The sequence below is a fragment of the Cyanistes caeruleus genome, chromosome 4 (genome assembly GCF_971803275.1).
Source record: "Cyanistes caeruleus chromosome 4, bCyaCae1.hap1.1, whole genome shotgun sequence".
In the NCBI taxonomy this organism is placed as follows: Eukaryota; Metazoa; Chordata; class Aves; order Passeriformes; family Paridae; genus Cyanistes; species Cyanistes caeruleus.
Genome location: NC_141704.1, coordinates 23,665,530 through 23,682,255, shown reverse-complemented (window position 1 = coordinate 23,682,255; position 16,726 = coordinate 23,665,530). Strand labels below are relative to the sequence as shown.

General features: G+C 41.3%; 1 protein-coding gene across 1 annotated transcript in view; it reads right to left on the bottom strand.

The window, feature by feature from the left end:
* Positions 1 to 5,674: 5,674 nt before the first annotated feature.
* Positions 5,675 to 16,726, bottom strand: part of LOC111931478 (uncharacterized) — a 48,744-nt gene continuing 37,692 nt past the window's right edge. The window contains 9 exon segments of the mRNA XM_086887020.1: positions 5,675 to 7,235; positions 8,243 to 8,288; positions 9,672 to 9,705; positions 9,707 to 9,723; positions 12,692 to 12,938; positions 13,660 to 13,892; positions 14,565 to 14,846; positions 16,030 to 16,171; positions 16,578 to 16,690. Of these exon segments, the coding sequence (XP_086743146.1) occupies positions 7,114 to 7,235; positions 8,243 to 8,288; positions 9,672 to 9,705; positions 9,707 to 9,723; positions 12,692 to 12,938; positions 13,660 to 13,892; positions 14,565 to 14,846; positions 16,030 to 16,171; positions 16,578 to 16,690 (1,236 nt within the window). The 3' untranslated portion in view covers positions 5,675 to 7,113.

Genomic DNA, 16,726 nt, shown 5'->3' with positions numbered 1-16,726 from the left:
ACTGTGCTGCCGGATGCCAAAAAATTTCACTGAGTGCTCAACTTCTTTCCTGCTACTTGCACTTTTAGATGAAAGGCTTTCATTATTTTAGGGAGGACAAGCACATGGACATGTACTGCTTTTGTCTGCTAAAACCTCTTTAATGGCTTTCCTGCCATCTTGTTTTATACTCTAGGTTTATTTTATCTTTAGTGTTGAATCCAGAAGTGATGATTACAGTGCTCTGTGTAGAAATGGGAATTGTTTATTCAAGTGGAGAAATTGAAAAAGCTGGATCTGAAGTACTCTAATGTATAAAAAATAGAAATAACTAGGATGGAAATCTGTTGAATGTGAACAAAGTTGGGCTTTACAGCTGTGGTCATTGTAGCAAAATTCTCTTAAACACAGATATAGTTACTGTATCTGTATAAATCATTCAAACCCCTAGCTATCTAGAACCGTTTCAAATTTGGTTTGTAGCATTTCCAATTAATAAAAGCATTTCTTACCAACTGCTACCTAAGTACCACCTCATCTCTATACCATTTCATGCATACAGACCAAATGTACAGGAGCTCCATTTTGCACCGAGTTACAAGACTGAACAGAAGCCAAGGCAGGAAGTGATTATGGCTAAGGAGCTGATGCTGATTGAAAATGTGTGATGCTGTGGAGGAAATATCAGACAATAGGACCTCAGTCAGTTTGGAAACAGATTTAAAAACCAGCACATTAGGATGTAAACAGTCAATAGGACTGGGGCCAGCCTTTCTCCTAACAATGAGATCATTAGCAGTAGGAGCGTGCAGAACGATTTCCATGATTAAAGTGCAAGTGCAAAATCCATGAACGCGTGTGCTCATCAATGCTGAACGGAAACAGCCTTCTTGCTTTTTGCCATGTTTCTTCTATGGGTTGTCCTAACTCATCCTGGATACAACAGTCAGGCGTAAGTGCAGTTTAAATCTAGGAAGTGCAAATGGTCAAGGACTTGGAAAAGAAAGGCTTAAGGTTATTTTGTGTAACTATAACGTAGGATCACTCTCTGGAATTGCACTTCTGATTCTCAAGACACCTTCTGTGAACAGTCATCAGGTCACATTCAATTAAAATTGTTAGGTTCAAAGTAGAAACAGACTCTGATAAGAAATGGAACAGAGCGATTTTTATCATTTAAGTGATGATCATTATATGGGTGAAGGGGACATCTTCCTGATTTGTCTAGAGACTAGTTTAACTTCTTGCATCATTTATAATATCCATCAAAGTAATTTTGAATTTTATGCTGCAACTTCTAATTTCACCATTTTACAGAAGTCCAGCCAATGCAGAAAGCAGTAAGAAAGAAAAACATGAATATGTTTGTATGTATCCACTTCATTTATGGATAAGACATGTACAGTGTTTTATAACTACATTGTATGTGTCAATAGTTTTGAGTTTGGTTCTAATTATGCTTTTTCTGAGTTTCAACAACTAAGTGCAGATGGCAGCAAAAGGGTCCTTAGCTAAAAGGGAATTACCAGGTTACCCTGCTGTTAATACCACTCTTCAACACAAAAGTGTGCCTGAGCGATGCCCTCCATTGTCTTGGGCCTTTAAGCAGCTGAGCATTAGTTCTGAAAATACTGAATTTTCGGTGCTCTCTGCCACGGGCCCCCTGAGCCTTAGTAACTTAATGAAGCAAGAAACTTCTAAGATGACAAAGCTTCTACTACAGCACCAAAAAAAGTCTAATCAGTGAAGATAATCTAGACATAGAGAAGTACAGGTGAGTTACAAAAGCCAGTGAGCAATTTCTTTTCCCTGCACTTCTGGTACATATTATATATGTATTATATATATAATATATATTATATATATATATTATATTATCTATAGTTTGTTCCTGACTACATGCCCAGAACATTGACACATCTTGTCTTCTATGTTCAAAATGAAAGTTGTTTTTTCTCACAGTGACTTAGGTTCCAGATGGCAAAATGAAGCTGCAGGATTTTGTTTAAAAATAAAGTTGGAAAGCAATAGAGTAATTTAGAAAAGGAGATTAAATTCAGCCTGCGTTTAAAGTAACTTCTTCTTTGCCCCAAAAATGATGGGTAAACATTAAACCCTCACCCCCAAATATGTCCTTTTCTTAATGGAAGAAGGCTTGGCTTCACTGCGAATACCAAGAAATTAACCAGGTTTTGAAACTCAAGCTTCTTCAAAATATTAGTGCATTCCCAGGCTACAGCCCTGCAACTCTTGAAATTTAGAAGACAGCATAAAACAATTTGAGTAAATACAAAGACATTTTGTTGAGTAGGTTGGTTGAAGAATTGTGTGGAAAAGAGAGCTGAAATGTGCCCATGTCATCCAGAATTTCATAGTAAGTAATTTTTGCTGTACCTACCTAGTGAAAGGAGTTAGCTTTGTACTGTGTTACTTTTCCCTTGATGCGCTAAAAGTCTGTCAGCCTGATCCCATTTCACGAAAAGCCATTCCAGAGGAGAATCTGAGTTGGATGGTAACTGTGTATCCATTTCTGCAAATTCGAAGGTAGTTGTATGCACAGGATTTTGGTAATACAACTGGAGGTAAAAGGTGACTTTTCTCTAAGGCTGCAACAGTCAGCACTTCAGTGGCAAGAAGGGTACTAACAGCAGTGTTCATGTAGGCACCACAAGTGTTTATGAATGTGAATGAGGAATTTTTTTGTTTACAGAGATGCCTAGAGCTCCATTTTACATAGAGATGCTGCTATAGATGTCTAGTAATAGGCCTCTGAGGTAGGAAGAGATTTTTTACTCTGTTTCTACAGTTAAAAAGAAATGATGAGAAGACAAAAAAATGCCAAGAAAATTGTTCTTGTCATTTGTAAAACACAGCTGTGCTCATAATGCCTTACATGGTCCAACTTAAATTAAGCATGGACTGTGCTCCTTGCTTGTGGAAGTCACTGTCTTTGTGCCAATAGCAGTAATTAAGTAAAAGTAATAATTAATGATCAATAACTCATCACAGGCAATAAATAGTAGAGTGGTCAGCAATTACAGTAACTTCAACCCAAGTACTGCTTAAGATTAGGGGAGTTTTGGGGTAAAGAATATTGTCATGTAATGTGGTAGCACACCATTTTCAGGGTGTTGTTTTCAACAAAGACCAAGAATCAGCCATCCACTTTTGAGCAGCTTTTTCACTGCTGAACAAGAAAACAAACAAATCACCTTTCAAGTTAATGAGCTGACTAGACTTTCCCTTATTGATATGCTAGGTGTTAACACTGGCTTTTAGTTTGCTTTGTCCAGCAGACAACCTTCACTTCTCACCAAAAGCCAGCAGTAAAGAAGCATTTACCACTGGCTTTTCCAGGCAAAGGGAACTTGTAGCTTGTTTGGGTTTATTAACAGGTGATTTATCTCTATATCCAGGTAAGGGCAGTAAGAGGTGCCTCTAAGGTAAAGAGAAGATGAAAAGAGTTGGTCAGTATGCTGACAAGATACCAGAATTGTATTATCTCTGCAAAGCATTAAAGAGGCAGTTGGAACTGCAGAGGTCAGTGAATTGTAAGCAGATCCTGGATATTTTAGAGGTCAAGGTTCACTTAGTAGATATGTGAGATAGCACTATTCAAACTGCCTTGAATCAATTGTTCAAGCCACTATTCTGCTAACAAATAGCAATGAAAGACTACTTATGTTTTGTGGCCACAATTCAGTGCAATATTTTGAACACTGGAAAACCCAGAAAACTTCTTACATCATTTGTTGTGAGAAAAAAGCAACTGATACAATGAGATTTTCTGAAACAGAATTATATATTCTATACAATTGTAATACAAATTCTAGTAATTGTCTTGCAGCCAGTGATCTGCAAGGGTTTCTAAAATATTTTAGCAAAGAAATTAAGAAACACTGTTGCTTTCTCTTTAGGAAAGTGACCAGGAAGTTCCAAAAATTAAATGTCACTGTTAGAGTGCAAGCTAAAGAAAGCATTACTAAAGGAAAGACATGTCCTCTGTCCACTGAATTACTCACATAATGATAGAAGGCTACCAGAGTGGCATGGCATTGTCCCCTTCACAGACCTGTGCCAACTCCTCCCCATCACATTTTTGTCCCTAGCATTTTCAGAAAAGGCATTCCAGGAGAATGTACTCCATCACCTTCCCAGGCAGTGAGATGAGGCTGACTGGCCTGTTCCCCAGCTCCTGTGTCTTGTCCTTCTTGAAGATGGGGCAGATATTTCCTGTCTTCCAGGTGTCAGCAGCCTCCCCTGACTACCTTGGCTCCTCTCGGGTCACCAGGCGTCCTCAATGGGACACTGGAGATGGACCTTCAAGAGAAGGTGTGGATTTCTCCTTAGCCCTGTGCCCCCCTGCCTACACTGACTTTCTCTTCAGCTGCTCCACCAGCCAAGCAACAGCATGCAGCCTGCTACAAACACACTTAAAAACATTTCCTTGTTTGTCCCGACAATAAGCAAAACTTTCTGGGTGGAGAGACACTACGATGCCCCGAAAGCAGGCTGGAGAAATTTCCTAACACTTTTTCAGGCTACATCTGGGTCAGCTCCCCACAGGCTCGACTGGTAGGATGTGCCTGTCTTTCATGGCTGCCAGAAGCTCACCCAGTGCCTTTGCCTTCTGCACAGATCCCAAAGAGGATTCCTCTAAAATGCCCAAAGAGTCTGAGAAACTGTAATTAGTACTAGAGCTCATCTCGAGCCCATGATTTTGACATGACTCTGCTTCAAGTCCCTCGGAGGAAAGGGACATATTTGGCTGACCCCTGGCTGTTAAGATCTGACCTGTTATTAAAACTATTAAAGAGAAGCCTCTGTCTGACCAGAGGTGCAAGTGAGACTATATGCCAAAGGCAATCGTACAGATTTTTATTTAACAGTAAATGTGAGGTAGAGAGAGGTAGGAAAAAGTGGAGGGAGAGAAGGGAGAAAGAGAGACTGAGAAACAGAATAAAGTGTTTGAAATATCAGATATATCACCCCATAGGTTCCAATGACAGCCTGTTGGTTGTCTTTTGTCATCTCGGTGGTTGCAGTCCTGTTGATGTGGTGGTTGCAGGCTGTATCCATCAGCTGGGGAGGAAGAAGTCCACAAAACACCATGGGGTTTATATTTTGCTGAGGCTAGGTGGAAACACCTCCTGAAATTCCCCTGGATGATGTATTACTGGATCATGGGACATTCCATGAGTCATTGACACCTTCTAAGATACTGCAGCTGTCTCTTACCCAGTACAGCTCAATCAATCACAGCCCATGAGCCAAGATGAATACCTTCATCCTATTACCATAGGATACTTCAGAGGAGAGTTCTTACAGCTGTGCCATTATGTAAGGGAAGATATTGGCATAGTAAGAAAGACTAGTCCACTTTGCAGGATTTGCCTCTTATTGGCCTCTTCCCTTATCTGGAAACCCAGTTTGTAGCCTCAGGTGTGCACACCACCTGTACTGGGGAGGCCACTCTGTGCATCACTAGCCAAGCACACAGCTGATGGTCCGAGCCAGTCCAGTCTCTTGCAGCACCTGGGCAGTCACTGCAAATGGTTGAGTGTTTTGAGTCACTCATCTGTAGCAAGCCAGTCTCTAAGGACAGGCAAGGTGCATCGAGAGCTCTGGAGAGTTCTATGAGCAAGGAAGGGGTGAAAAGCAGTGTCAAGAAGGGGAACAATAAAACAAAGCCATGTTCTAGATTGCAAAATTTATTAAATCTCCAGTTCAATTAAATACAGTGTAATAGCTTCACAAAAATGTATTCATATAAAAAAGGAAAAGTGTCACAGCAGCATTTAATGATTTTCTCACTATCTGTTAAGTCCTTAAAATAGTGGGTAAAACCCTAAAATTCTTTCAGTCTTGAATCATCTCAGTACAATCATTCCTACTTTTCCAAAACTGGGACTTTGTTCTATACTCTTCTGGTAACTTTTGCAGATGGGAAATGACAACTCATATCATAATTAAGAACTGGTAATTATGAACCAGTTCTTAAGAACTTACCCTGATATAGGTAAACCTGCTTATGTGGTTACTATCAATTTTCCACCACATTTGGGCTACAGACACCATTATCATCAGCTGCTAAGAGCAACAAAAAGACTGGGTATCCTATCACACAAGTTCTGGAGAGTACTGAGGAAATTTGACAGTATTAATGTTTCTTTTTCCCCTCTCCCACTGGAAGTGTTTTCAGGTGTACCACAAGTGTTTAAGCAAGAGCTGCAAAAGTCTGAAGCTGCAGCACTTTTAAATAAAGAAACAAACACCAATACCATGAGAAGTAATGAGTTTGAACAGCCCTCGTGATATTTGAGTGTATTGAGATAGTGACTGGTCATGAGGCCAGGTTGCCCCTGGAGGCTCTGGAGTCTCCATTTCTGAAGCAATTCAAAAACCAACAAAGATCTGGGAAACTAGCTAAAGGTGGTCCTCCTGGAACAGGAGGGATAGAACAAATAGCCTCCAGAAGTCCCTTCCAACCTCACTCATTCTGTGATACAAAATAAAAATACCAAAAAGACCATATAACAAGTCTTGGCACTACTGCACACTCACAGTAATTTTAAATCTACGTCACATGAAGTGACAACAAAGTGCTCTTTTCTCCAGCTTGAAAACCACTATACAGTAATTAACAGAAACTGAATCACTGCATCACTGCATAAATTTAGTCACTGCATCAGGACTGAAACACTGGGCTCAAAGCACATCAAATGATGTCCTGAGCACTGAAGTAACACTGAAGAACTTAAAAACACATTGAGTGAAAGGATTAAACAGAACAACAGTAACACTTTTGGTAAAACACAGACCATGAGTGGAGCAACATAACACAGCTACTGTAAGAGGAAATATAGACAGTTTTGTCAAGCTCAAGAATGCAGATCAGTCAATCTGCTGGTCAGGAAAAACAGATGTGGGTCTTACTGTGAGTGCAAAAGAAGCCAGCTATGCAGAAAAAAACCCCAATAGATGAGTGCACTGTGCTTGACATCCATTTAAAAGACTTCAGAGTTTATATTTAGACTGCAATGAACAAGTATTCACATCTGAAGCAGGGAGAAGGGAAACCATAGATGCTCTATAAAAGCAAAAATTGCCTATGGTCTTTCCACAACATTTTGTTCAAATCATGTAATTTTTGGTTAAAACATCACGGTATTCCTCTATTGCTCTGCAAAGGGGGTCCTGATCCACATGAAGGTTTTTTGAAGATCCAGCACATCCAGTTTCAAGTTCAGCAGTGGCTGGGGAGAAATAAGATTCCTTATGTTACTTTTACATCAGATAGGGAGAAATAAGGCCCTGTAAGAACATTTTACATAATTCAAGAGACTGCAAATCTGACCAAGACTTTAAAATTTCCAAGGACACCTAACAAGAGATGGGCACAAAGGAAGAAACACATTGTGTGCACATGTGCATATCAGTCAACTGCATTTCTAAAGTTAGTGACATTCTGGAGGCTACACACGACTCCAATGGCCCTCAACAGTGCTTCTTAACACAGCCCCTGCAGAGCTCTTCAACCTCAAGTCTTTGCTTTCCTTCAGTGTTCAAAGCTGTGCTTTATTGGAGCTCTACAAGTACACAGCTACAGTCCCTGCAAAGCAGTGACTCTGGAGGACCAACTCTCATGAAGCAGGTGGATTTCCTTTTCTGGCCTCAAACTGTAGAGTGTGTTTTATGCTCCATGTTGCAAGCATTGAACTCAAGCTTGCCTAAACACTAATGAATGATCTCTTCCTAAAGAAATGTTGTCTTTTATCCCTGATCATGTTCTTCTTACTTATTCAAAACAGGACTGCAACACCTGAGCTACAAAGACAAGTCATGAATCATAGAAAGAAAAATCAAGATCTAACAGTAGGAACATGTATGGTATGGTTTAGTACTGAATGCAATCCATGTACATGGAAGGAGTGGCTGAAGTCTGTAAAGAACTATAACAATATGGGGGCTTCTTTGATATTTCCGCTGCTAGTGAAGGGCAACTTCATCTTAAACCAAGCATTTCTTTGTGGGGCAGTGGGTGAATTTTCTTTTTGCTTGTTTTTTTCTAGCCAAGTGCATAACATTCTATGCTATATTTTGGGAAGCAGGAATTTTTACCTTCAAGTCTAAACTGGAGAGCTAGCAGGAAAAAATCTCTGTGCTTAGCAGGGGAAGTCTAAAATAAAGGCTTGAAAGCTGTTGAGACTTAGAAGCAGTCACCTTTTTCCTTAATAAGACTCCTAATGTAATGACACATTACCTTCTTTCAGCTCCTTAGTGATTTTTTCATCCAGTTCCTGTCGTACCTAGAATGAAACGTCAAATACACAGTTAAGACATAGTATGACCCAAATGTAACTGCTAAAACTCCTACAACATTCTTATACCCCACAGACAATGTGATAAAACCTAAGAAACGTCATCCCAAATGGAGGTGATGGCTTGTGATGGCCAAGAAGATGCCGAAGGCCTTGGACCACATGAGCTATGTGGAAAGGCTGAGAGAGCTCTGACTGTTTCTTTCCACGAGCAGTGAAAGCTCCTTGTCGGTGTGTATTAACTACCAGGTGGGTGGAGTAACAGAGATGGAGCCAAACTCTTCTCAGTGGTGCCAAAAGAACAACTCCCCCCAAGCCTCAAGTGTTTTTCAAATGTGGACAGTAAAATCCTTGAGAAAAGGGACCCCTCCAGAACATGAAATGAGACATGGGTAGTGGAAGGAAGCAGGAAATCTAAGGCCTAGAGCAAAAGATGGCCTAAAGCAACACTAATCCTAAGCAACACTGTAGTAGTTGAGGTGACAGAAGAAACCACTTTCCCCAGTTTACGAAGCCTTCAGAATGACCAGAAGGTCCACAGGACCCTCTGCAACGGGATGTGCAGATGAATCAAGAGAAGAAAAAGGTCTTGTTTGCCCCTCATTTATTCCAGTAACCTTTTTGTGATTCTCATCCCCGCCCAAGGAAAGAGAAATAGATGGAAATAAAGCAAACACATGGATTTCTCTGAAAAGGAATGAAAAGGCCTTTGAATGAAAATACACCTTTGAGGACTGTGACAGTGTCCCCACTGTTCTCCTGGCCCCCAGCCCTCTGGAGAAGGCATCACTGCTGACTAGCCCAAACCTCCTGGGCAGGCACCTCTCACTGCTTAGCTCTTCAGGCAGTAACATACCGGGGGACTTGCAGCAGTCACCATCTCTGTCATTCTGGTTCAGGAAGTGATGTTGACTTTCTGCTTACCCAGGGAGCTTCTTGAGCACAGGGTAAGCTGGATCCTCTAAGACTCCAAGAGATGATACTCAGGGTCTAGGAGCTCAACTTCAGAGCAGTACTGCTACTCCACACACAACTGCTGTTGCTACCCAGAACTTTTTGACTGTCAGAACAGGCAAGGGCAGTAAAGAGCCTTCTCCTCTAGTTCAACCCAGTTCCATTAGAAGAGGTGAAATCCATACAGTGCCATCTTACAGAAGCGGAACTACCACAGAAGCCATAAATTCACAAATACATAAAGCACAGAAGTACTCAGCAGCAGTCACTCTTTGACTCAGGGAAACCAGCAACTTCAAAGCATTTCCAGCTTTAGGCCAATGTGAATACATCAGCAAGTTTGAATCAAAACCTAACAGCATAAACTGACAAAACATTTGCAGTAGCACCCAAGGTTAAATAGTACAGGCTACAAACCTTGTCACATATCTGGCTGCAGAGAAGAGAGAGAAGATTTTTTGTTAAGGAGCTGAGGAAGAAAGAAAAAGAGCCTTAAGTTCAAAGGTCTTCAGTGAGACACAAGAACATGGCCTACATGTACATGAGACAAGGAAAAAAGCTCACAGTAGAAAGAACACTAAAATACAAGAGGACATTTGGAAAATGAAATCAGAAGAAAAACAGAAGTTGAGAGAGCACAGGAAGCTGACATTCCCTGTCTCACATTATTTAGGGAAACTGATTTCATAAATCCACCAATTCACACTGGCTGCAGCTAGCAGAGTTCGTTATTCTTTTCCATGTCAAGATACCCACATTCATTTGCAGCAGCCTTTGGCACAGCTGTTAGGATGGAAGGTTGTCAGTTTGTAAATATAACAAGTCCCAAAATCTGCTTGCAATACTTGCAGCAGACAGACATTCCCAGCTTTAGGCTATGCACTAAGGCTTCATCTTCCATATTCTGGTATACAGACCACTAACAGTACTTCCTATTTATGACTTGGAAAGGGAAGACCAGGTCTTACGACTTTCCTGAACACACTGAACATTGCGTTACTTGAGGATACAGATGATGCCATGAGTCTCGGTTGTTCCTTAATTGATAATTTCAGGAAGACTTATCACAATAGAATGTGCATCTGAATTTAATATGAGAGAGGATAAATTCACAGCAAGAAATCTGAGTCCCAGAGACCTGCCTTCTGCTTGATTGAGAGAAATCTGGTATGCTGAGATTTCCATCTTTCTCTTAAGAAAACGTGGTTGAAATGGTAAGAAATAGGTAAGTTTTCTGTGTGTACAGCAGTTTTTTGACTCACCCTTATTCAAGGTAGAAAACTTCAGAGTTTGATATGGTATTAGAGTTCGAAGGGAATCCTAAGAAGACAAACTGTATAGTGAGAGTGAATTATCCTTAGCTCCTCTGGTGACAACAAACTAAAAGTCTCCATAGGTTGTGATCAACAGCAGAGAGAGCTTCAGGGGACTAAGTCCTACCAACAAAACTGCACTAGGAAGGAAAAATGTTAGTACAGAAGAAAGGCTCAAAATAAGAAGCAAATTCCCTCTGGACGTCAGTAATTGAAGACTGGGAAAATGTCATACATAATTGTTCAACAGCTTCCTTGAGAGTATGCTCAAAGCTGTGGGACACACATGCTTTGGAAGGAAACTCTATGGGTGCTGTTGAAGTCAGGACACCAAGAGGGAACAGTATCACCATTCTCAAATCTAATGCAGACTTGTCTTGCAATCAGCTCAAATATTTTTTCACAAGTGGATTTGGAAGCATTTCTCACAAAACATAGAAGAGGCCTATATATAGCAGTTTGAAATGTATTTACAATACATGTGTATTTATTAGCAGTTGTATAAAACAATGAGCCTCAAAATGGCCTGGATAAATATTTAACTTCTGTAATTAAATTTCCCTACTTTAGGGAAGGCAGCAAGCATGTGGAGGTTTTATCTATCTTGATAACGACAAAACTTTGAGATTGTCAGAGATTCCAGTATCTTCAGGAAAATGAAAATGGAAAGCACTACCTGAAAACTGTTGCTGTAATTGAATTTGAAGAAGCACCGAGTACTCTCTCTTTCCTTTTGCTGTCTGTTTTCCTCATTCTTCTCCAAAAAAGGCACAACTGTTAAACCTTTTCTTTTAACCTAGGGCAGCTTTTTTGCTAGAAGAGGAATGGTTTCCTCTTCTGCCTTTTTCTTAATATCTTGCTCCCATCTCTGTCCTTTCTTTTCCTCTCTTGTTCTGTGCTCCTTACTCCTCCTGGTTTTCTCTTTATTTCCCTTTCACAGCTGGCCCCTGAATTTTCCTTCCTTTCTAGTGCTTGTAGATATAGCCCCTGCAGATGATACAGTACTAATGACCTCATGAGTTCTTCCAGTAATGTCTGTCTGTCCACCTCCCTGCCCTCAAAAGAGTGTTCACAGCTACAGAGAGTTCATCTCTGTAACTGCCACAACTAAGTATTTCCTGTGCTGCCTTGGCCCCCTTTGTTGTGGCTTTCTGTGTGTAAAACAGGTGCTCTATGTAGACACATGGTTTAAACGGGTTCCTTCCAATGAAGGGGAACCACCAAACTGAGATGGACTTAAAAGTGAACACATACTTGTCACATTCCCTCGACAAGAGAATACAATGACTCAACATTGAAGCTTGGCCATGCCTCAATCCCATGGTCTCCCACTGATTGCAACTATTAGTATGGGTTTTCATGGTATAATGGTCAGTGTTCTGTAAGGGATATGCTATCACACTGACTGCTAATTACAGGGCATACTTGCACCAGAGGTATTGCAGAGGTTGCAGTATTGCTGCAAAATCAGAAAGCTCTGGAAACTTGCCAAAGAGTAGGTAATTCTACTGTTTCATGAAATGACACATGGCAGCAACTACAAGAATAAATATCTCCTATATGTAGTATATTTTCTGCAGTGAAGTGTAAGAGCGAGGTTATGCCATCCCATTCATATCATCCTATTTTAGGAAGCATGCTTTTGTTGGTATTAGCTTATTAAAGCAAGTTCTGTGAAGAAACTACTGGAGTGAAGATCAAGAAAGAAGAAAAAGGTGTCTCAGATGTCTGATTTGATTTGTCACTCAATATGATGTTAGCCACTTTAAACAGGTTAGCCAAACCATACATTGGAATTTCATGTTGAGCTTAGCTGGGAACTCCCTTTGCCACTATTCCTTGTCATAGTTTCTCTTGTAAAAGAATGTAATGACAGAGTTCACTGCTTTGACTTAAATACTTTTTGGCCTTTGACAGTCATGAAAATTTTACAACCCTGATGACTAAAAGTCTTCAGCCTTACAATGTACAGCTGTGCGCTGTTCTGAAGATTAGCAGTTTCTTTGGCCTATCAGACAATATGGCATGGAACAATAAATGGATTCTAACTTCAGGCTGAAAAGGACAACCTTGCATACAGCTACTCTTCGTCAGCAGTTGAGAATGGTATTTCAAAATGCTTACCTTGGCCACAAAGGCTGCAACCCTGTTTCTTGAGGATAATGTGTTCTCACTTGGGCTGAGGAAGCTTCCTCCTAGACTGAGACTTCTGTTCAGTCCCAAATTGCTGCCAAGATGTCCCAGTGCAGTTGAATACAGAACTGGAGTTGCAGCCAGACCTCCACTGACAATGCTGCTTGTGATTAACGATTTGCTTTTCTGGCGCTCCCGGAGGAGCTTAGCATTGGCTTCTTCAAGTCTCTCATTAGCTCTGAAACATTTGGAAGCACACAAACAATTACCCTTGTAACCAAAGTTACTCTCCAGGTTCTTGACTATTATTTGATTTCTGAGATGAAGAGCCTCCAAAAATAGTCCATCATTTCACCTGAGCTTGTTTGGAGGGCCTGTTTCTAAGATGTCACACTATGGTGCAAAGAGCAGCAAGTGTCACCAATGCTTAGGACTGCTCAGCATGAGGGCTTCAAAGCCTTTTGTGAAAGCCATGCGTTTACACAGCTGCTTCTGGAAGGTACGTCACCTCCACAACAACTCTGGGCTTCCCTTCCCAAGGAAAACTCAGAGCTCAGAGCCACTGCTTAAACAGAAATTCAAAAAGGTAATTTCTATCTTTTCCTCACAGAATAGAAATCTGTTCTCTCAAAGGCCTACCCTTATTCAAACAATAAAGGACATGAAATTCATTTTTTCTGTTGTACAGAAGATGAGATTATAGAGACTGGCAAAAAAAACCTGCCAGTTAAAACAGTATCAGCTTGAAAAGTATCTTGTTAATGCCATGATCAGTTGTGCACCTAGTGAAACTCTAAAGAGAAATGAAAGCCTGTTGAACCAGATCTTAAGGTACTTTGCCCACAAACATACCATCATAGACTTCCAATGCTGGCCAGGTGCAGTAGAGGAATTAACAAGAAATAGGCATGAGAAAAATGGAGTCTCTTATTACTAGTCCAAAAAAAGCATAGACTTACCTTTCCAGTTTCTTTGCTAGGCATCGTCTAGTTTTCACTTCCTCCTGATACAGCTCCTTGTACTTTTCCACTTCTGCCTGTGCACATTCCTTTGGAAAACTCTCTTGCTGAGTATTCTTTATTTTATCCAATTCACACTCAAGATCTCTAATTCTGTCTTTTAGCTGGTTTCTCAGAGAAGCATGATGACTTGCTCTGATGTGTTCTAGTCTGTCCTGGGAGGCTGCCTGTGCCTGAGAGAGACATTGCACCTTCAACCACCACACACGAAAAGAGAACTCTCCCCACCTATCAACTGCATGTAACCATGGCTTGGCTCAGAAGCAGCTGTCTCCTCACTACCATCAGCAATTAAGGCAGAACCAAGGAGCTACCTCAGGATAAATAATTCTTTTCACTCAGGACGAAGCCCAACTCAGTACTACTATTCAAAGCTACTAATGAAAGGGCACAATCTCTGTAGGACAGGGCATGGAGAACAGGATTCCTCAAAGACCTTAGCAGGATGCCTCACCCTCCTCCCAGTCTCCACACCTGCAACTTCAGTCACTTCTTTTCTGAGCACTCTCCCCCGTACAAGGACAAAACCGGACCTGTAGGTCTGGCTGTGGCAGCTGGAAGGTGCAAAACCTTTTCAAGCACAAACAGTGAGAAGCAGCCCAGTGGACAGAGACAGCCCCAAATGCTGCAAAATGGAAACCTACCTTGGGCAAGCTTTTGATTCAGGGACCTGCCAGCACATTACACACCATAAGGTCACTCCTGCCCAACCATATGCCCTTTGGTACATACACAAGTACAACGCTAACACACAGAATTGAGCACCCAAAGCAAAACACTAAGAAATGGTGGCCACAACCAAAGTCTACAGAGTACCTACAGATATATGTCAGAAAGTCACTCACTTGCAAAAACAGATTGACTTCTTGTAGTTTTTGTCTTATTTCTTGGCCTGCTCGCTCATCAACCTCTCTTTTATATTGCTCTATTTGGCTGTGATCCACCATATTGGTCTCCAAGTGATGCTGGAGTTTTGCCACCTGTTCTTTCAGCTGGCATTTGCTCTTCTCCAGTTTTTCACAGTTCACTTGCAGGGTAGATAGCTCCTCTCGCAAATCCCGGTTTTGTGCCTCTAGCTGCATGCTTTTCTTAGACTCCGTATCCAGCTGCTGGGAAAGTTCAGCAACCTGTACACAAGAAAAAAACCCCAAGAAACTCAGAGGCATCTAAAGAAAGTGAATTCTGTTAAAATCACTAAAGGAGTTGTCTGTATTTATCATCAGCATACTCATTATTAGAAACTTAGTATTACAAACTTAATGTAACTGGGTTCTTCTTTACCAACAAGATCAGCCTTCACATCATTTGTGACAGGATGGGAACCTGAGGAATTCTTTCACAGTTCTTCATGCAAAACTGCTATTAGCTTCTGGACTAAAAATGGGTCACTGCAAAGGCAGTAACTGATTTTACAATGATGCCTTCTAAAGCAGAGCATAACTGTGAATTGCGGCTTCTCTAGCAATGAATGAGTAATGAGCAGAGAAGCACATAAAGTTTATAAATGCTACTACTGAACAGCCAGAACAACCTCAAAAACATCTCCAGCAACAATACTTCTGGGTCCCCTTGCCAAGATGGGCTGAAACAGCTACCTGTGAGCAGTAAGTTACAGCAGTTTTCCTATGTCACCTCTCATATTCATACTCTGTGCAGCAACACTTTTCAGAAAAGCAAAGTCCCAAATGCCTCTGGCTGAACTTGTGCCCAAGACAGGGCTCAAGGGTTGTTCTTGCTGTGTGAGCAACAGCAGTGTTCCTCCCCTCTCTTCCAGAGAAGGAACCCATCTGTCAGACCTAGGTGACGCTGCCACAGCCTCAGCCTGCAGCCGGGCCTCAGCTGAGGCCTGCTGCTCTCAGCCCTGATCTTCACCCATGGACACGACGTCCTGGTTGTAGAACTGCCCATCCCTAAGGCTGGGTCTGAGGCTCTGCACTCTTGGCTGACCCTGCCTGCTGTCACCAGTCCTGTTCTGCTTGGTGAGCACCTGTGGGACTGCTCCCCGGCCCATGAGGTCACGGACCCTGCCAGCCTTGCTGCCACTCTTGGCTTGCCCTTCCTCTGCATGACACTCTGCCCTTCCTGCGCCATTGCACTTAAGGATTGTATATTTACACATAATAACAACTGCATCAGTATTATTTATAGCCACCTGCTTCTCTAACAGTAGAAGAAGCATTGAGAGAGATCAATCAAATCTTATATACAGCCAAGGAAAGAAAATCATCAACATAACAAGAAATACAGGGAGAACTTCACACAGGTTTGAAACAAAACAACCAAACAAACCCCAAATTATGCAGAGCTCACCTTTGTTCTCAATCTATCAACTTCACTGACCATTTCAGAGTATCTGCTCTTCATTTCTCCCTTCAAATTAAGCTCTGACTCCATTTCTCTCTCCTCATACACCCTTATTTTCTTCGTAGCTCTACTGAGAAGTCTCTTCAACCTAAACATTGTTCGGAAAACAAAGAAACAGAGGAATAAGCAATCTTTTCCATATGTTCCCAAGTAAGGAGTGCAGCTATAGCTTCATCTTTAGCATACTTAACAGCACCAGGAATTTCTGAGAAAAAAATCTGCTCTTCTGGTGCCACAAATCATCTGGTACATGCAAATTTCAGCTGAAAAGATGGACTGAAGACTTCCTTCCCCACATCTGGAGAACTGCAGGACAACCTGGATCGGCAATTCCTCTTGCAGCTGTAAGTATACGCTCGTGCACAGATGTACTTTCCAGGAACTAACATGAGACTTCAGTTTGCTCACAGAGTATGTATAACTATTATTACATTACAGTTCAATAAAACTGGACTTCTATTCAGGGATCTCTTCATCATATCAAAATGCCATACCTCTTAAAGTCCTTCTGCAATTCCAAGTTTCTTCTCATTTCTTGGTCCAGACGAAGTTCAACTGGGCGTTTTAACTCTACCAGTTTCTTCACTTTCTTTCTTTCACTCTCACACTTTCAAAACAGAGAAGACATGACACACAAAATGTA